We start from the raw sequence: 5,108 nt of genomic DNA, 5'->3' as shown, positions 1-5,108 counted from the left end.
AACTTGGAAGTTTAAGAAAAACGTGTTTACATATCATAAACAAAAACATCAACAATAAGTTTTTGTGTCAATGATCTGTCCATTGGTGAGAATGGTTGTTAAAATCTACCACTACCAATGTGTGAAGGTCCATATGTGACTTAAGCTATAGCAGTATTTGTTTTATAAATTGACTGGCCTTGTGTTTGAGGCATAAACGTTAAAAATCGGAATTATATTTTGGTTGGTTTGTACATTGATAAATATGTAGTATCCTTCTCTAATGATTAGATTTGGTTTGGGTCTATTTGTGAGATATTAAAAATATCTACTATATATAGAGACAGAGAGATATAAATATATATCCATATATATATATTGCTGTGTATAGTAGTCTGGGCTATTGTGAGATTATGTATAGTCTGTATTTTTAAGGGTATAATTAACATCCATACATTGGAGTTTTCTATTACAAACATTCTGAAGGGATGTTTTTGTAGATAAATGTTTTTTAATTTGAGTTTTTCATAAAATGTCTTATTTTCTCAATCTATAGAGATTAAAAGGCATGCTATACACAGTAATCTGGCATGTCATCTCTGGTCTCTTAGATTCTGTAGCACATCTGCCTAGGCCTCTATGGCTTTTAATGTCTTCATTGATAACTCAGGTGTGGTTATAATAGGTCTGTTTTTATATGTTACGTGGTCTTTTTCCCTGGCAGTTTTTTTATTCTTTCTTTATTCTCTATGCTTATGTTTGGACTATTATGTGCAGAGGGAACTCTCCATCATGGTCAGGTCTAATTGACGTTCTGTTTGCTTCTTTTCCCTTATTAGGCATCTCCTCTGGATTAGACAAAATTTTCTTGTATGATATTTTTGAAAACATTTTCTGAGCCTTTGAGATGAGTTTCTTCTCTTTCCTTTGTACCTATTTTTCTTAGGTTTGGTCTTTTCAAAGTGTCCTGGATTTCCTAGATATTTCATATTAGAGATATTATAGATTTAACATTTTTCTTTACTGATGTATGTAATTTTCCTTTTGTATCTTCAACCCCTAAGTTTCTGTCTTTCATCTCTTGTATTCTGCTCAGAAAGATTGCCTCTGTACTTTCCATTTGAATTCCTATATTTTTCATTTCTAGCCTTTGATTTGTTTGGGGTTTTAATGATTCTATTTCTAATTTCAGGTCTGGAAGAGCTTTGTTCATTTCCTCAAAGTATTCTTATATTCTTAGATGTTTTTGAGAAATGCATATGTTTACTCCTTAAGGAACTTTACCATATTCATAAAACTGTTTGAAGGTCTTTAACGTTTGTTTCAGCTATGATGGTCTTTTAAGGTGCTTCAGCTATGATGGGATATTCAGGGCCTGCTCTGGTAGGATAGTTGGGCTCTAGTGGAGACATACTGCCCTGGCTGTTATTAATTGTACTTTTACACTGTCATCTTGGTGTCTGCATTTGGGATGGTTAAAAGACTAGGTGCTGATTTCTTGTCTTTGTTGAAATTTTGTTCCTTGGTTTCCCTTTCATCTCTGGGTTTTCAAGTAGTGTCTTGGCCATGTATTGCCTATTCTCCTGACCTGTTCCAATGGTATGTTCACAGAAAATGCTGAACAGTGTTGGAAGCTGTGTAACTTGAATCATTACGGATAAGAAGATTGAAGAAAAGAGGTTTGTAATTCTTGGGAATAAGGTCAAAGGGTCAACCATGTCCTTAGCTACAGAGTTGGGAGTGAAGCCATGGGAATTGGATGTCAGGAGCAGTTGGAGAAGTGTGGGTCTGCCTTCATCCTACTTGTGATGGAAGGAGTAGCTCTTGGCTTAGCACAGGTTGTGTCTGTGAGAGTTGGGGTCTAACATAAAGCAACAAGTGAAGAGTTGGATGGTTTGTGGACTCTGCAGGAGTAGTGACAGGGGAAGGGGAGGCTCTAGCTGGTACTATATCACAGCACTAGGAACACGATTTGGGAACTCGGTCTGTAATCAGAGAAGAGAAGATTTGCTGGCAGCCCAGCCTACCTGGATTTCTGGCAGATCAACTTCTATATAAAATCTTTATTCATTAAATAATTTTATTTTTATATATATTTATTATATATAATATATATATTTCTTTTTTAATTTTTTATTCTTCTGTCATATAGTACACCTGGAACTTCCATTCTCCCTCCCTACTTCCCTTCTGCCTCAGATCATCTCCTCCTCCTTTTCTTTCAGTAAAGAGTTGGCCTCCCAGGAATACCAACAGAACACTGCATAACAAGTTTCAGTAAGACTAGGTAGAAATTCTTATGCCAAGACTAGACAAGGCAAGCAAGTAAAAGAGGTCTAAAGACAGGCAAAAGAATCAGACATATGAGGTGCAGAGTCAAACAGAATTCTCAACAGATTAATATCAAAATGGTGAGAAGCACTTAAAGAAACGTTCAGAGTCTTTAGTCATCAGGGAAAGGCAAGTCAAAACCTTTGAGTTTCCTTCTTAAAATGGCAGAAGAAGGAGAGGATATAGAGAAAGGGGAAAACTCCTCCATTCCTGAAGGGAGTGCATAGTCATACAACCACTTTAGAAATCAATCTGGCACTTGAAAAAAAATGGAAACAGCTCTTCCTCAAGATCCAGATATTCCACTCCTGGAAATATAACTAAACGATGTTCCTCCATACAGTAAGTACATTTGTTTAACTCTGTTCAGAGTGGTTTTATTCATAATAGCCAGAAATTGGAAACAACCCAGATGTCACAGAAAAATGGATAAAGAACTCTAGTACATTTACTCAGTGGTATACTACTCAGCTATTAAAAACAAGAAAATTTAATTTGCAGACAAATGGATGGAACTAGAAAACATCATCCTGAGTGAGGTAACCCAGATCCAGAAAGACTCACATGGTATGGATTTTATCATATAGTACATGATAACCATACTACAATCCACAGACCAAAAGAAGGTAAATAACAAGGAGGACCCGAACGAGCATGCTTAAATCTCACTCAGAAGGAGGAACAGAATAGAAAACAGAAGTGGTTGGAGAGAGGGGATAGGGTAACAGAAGGAACAGAGAGTAATGAAGGTTGGTATCAGACCCGGGGAGAGTGGGAGCAGGCTAAGAGGGCTTGCAGAGAGAAGAGAAACCTTGGTTGAAAGCTTCTCTGTGACAAGTTGCAGACCTCCTAGGGTAGATTCCCGGGAGGATATGAGGGTGATTTTTGCTGAGATTCCTATTCCTAGTAACATAGGTCATGGAGACTGAGGAGGCCACCTTCTAACTAGATAAGACCCCTAATTGAGGGTGGAAAACACAAACACACCCACAAAAACTTCTACCCAAAATTGACCCTTCATGCAAGATGTGTAGGGACAAAAATTAAGCAGAGATTGACAGAATGTCCAACCAATAACTGGCCCTACATAAGACGTACCCCTTGGGATACAACCAAACTCTGACTGAGCCTATGAGACTGTGTAGTGGTCCTTCATAAATGGGATGTCTCCCTCCCCACAAATCAGGAACTTCACAGAAGAAGATACAAAATGAACATAATGACCAGAATTGTGAAGGAGTGCTGAGACAGTGCCTTTTAGGAATGACATGGCCCTTGAACTCATGAACATACTACCACAATGGATACTTGCATCAGACTTGCAGCATCAAGATTTTGTCAAGCAAGAAATGGCAGATATTAGCCTTATAATTCCCTAAATGTTACCTCATCAAGATGATCTTTTCTAGTTCCATCCATTCACCTGCAATTGCATGATTTCCTTGTTTTTAATTGCCGAGTGGTATTCCATTATGTGTAAATGTACTACAATTTCTGTATCCATTCTTCGGTTGTGGTACATGTAGGGTGTTTCCAGATTCTGATATTATGAATAAAGCTGCTGTGAACATAGTTGAGCAAATGTCCTTCGATGTTTAAGCATCTTGCTAGTATATGCTCAGGGGTGGTATAACTGGATCTTGATGTAACACTAGTCCTACCATTCTGAGACAGCTCCAGATTGAGTTGCGAAGAGGTTGTACAACTTAACATTCCTACCAGCAATGCGGACAGGTTCCCCTTCTTCTCCAGCATTGTCACAATTTCATATAATGTATTGTAATACCAAAATATTTAAGAGAGAATGAACCTAAAATTTTGTACTGGGCTCTGCAAAATTTTTCATCTCTTTTTCAGGGACACCTGCTATCATGCAGAAGAGGGAAGTGTGCAGGGCCAGGGCTGCAGGCAGCTGATAAGAAGGTTTTTGTTGGAGGCTGAAGCACTGTAGGAGGAGCACTGTAACTCTGCATAGAGTAATAAACTGCCAGATCTTCATCCTGCACACTACTGATGCTGAGAGTGAAATCTGTGGCAGATCCACTGCCAGTGAAGTGATCAGGGACCCCAGTGTACCGAGTGGATGCCAAGTAGATCAGCAGCTTAGGGGATTGCCCTGGTTTCTTCTGGTACCAGGCCAAGTAGTTCTTTTGGTCTTTGCTGTATAAAAGGCTCTGACTGGACCTGCAGCTGATGGAGACTTTCTCTCCTGCTGACACAGCCAGGGAGAATGGATACTGAGTTATCACAATGTCTGCACAGGCACCTACAATCAGTGTTACACAATAAACATGCATATAGACACAAACACAGACTGTAAAACCAGTTGAAATTTGCCATTTAACATCTTTGTACTATCATGTTGTCAAAGTATTATTATGTAAGAAATAATGAGTCTAGTACAGTCTTTTTTTTATCTAAAATGAAGTGACTCTGCAAAGATTATAAAGTTTTGAGTTTCTCACCAGACACCCAAAGCAGCAGGGATATGAAAACCTGGGTCTGTGACTTCATCTTGATCCCCCTGCTGTCTGATGCAGTTTAGTTCTCACTGCAGAGGCTGGTTTATATATTCTCAGCATCTGGGCTGAGCTGTAGGAGCCTATGCAAAGCAGTCAGCAAATACAAAAGCAAATGCCTGTGCAGTGTCTGTGTGTGTAGCTGGTGTCAATCAAGAGTCAAAAATACTATTACGGGGAATGTGTCCAAACACTGAAAAAGATTGCCCTACAGCTCTCAAACAGGAAATTATTGGGTGCTCTAATATCAGACCTGGGTTAAAATCCAAGACATATTTA

At 38.6% G+C, this 5,108-nt stretch overlaps 1 gene segment (V, D, J or C); it reads right to left on the bottom strand.

Annotated features, from left to right (window-relative positions):
• Nucleotides 1–4,163: 4,163 nt before the first annotated feature.
• Nucleotides 4,164–4,824, bottom strand: LOC110543750 (immunoglobulin kappa variable 4-1-like). The segment is given in 2 exon segments: nt 4,164–4,576; nt 4,776–4,824. Coding segments are annotated over 2 exon segments (462 nt in total).
• Nucleotides 4,825–5,108: the final 284 nt, after the last annotated feature.

Source organism: Meriones unguiculatus, chromosome 5 (assembly GCF_030254825.1).
Source record: "Meriones unguiculatus strain TT.TT164.6M chromosome 5, Bangor_MerUng_6.1, whole genome shotgun sequence".
NCBI lineage: Eukaryota > Metazoa > Chordata > Mammalia > Rodentia > Muridae > Meriones > Meriones unguiculatus.
This window is presented reverse-complemented; position numbering and strand designations above follow the sequence as displayed.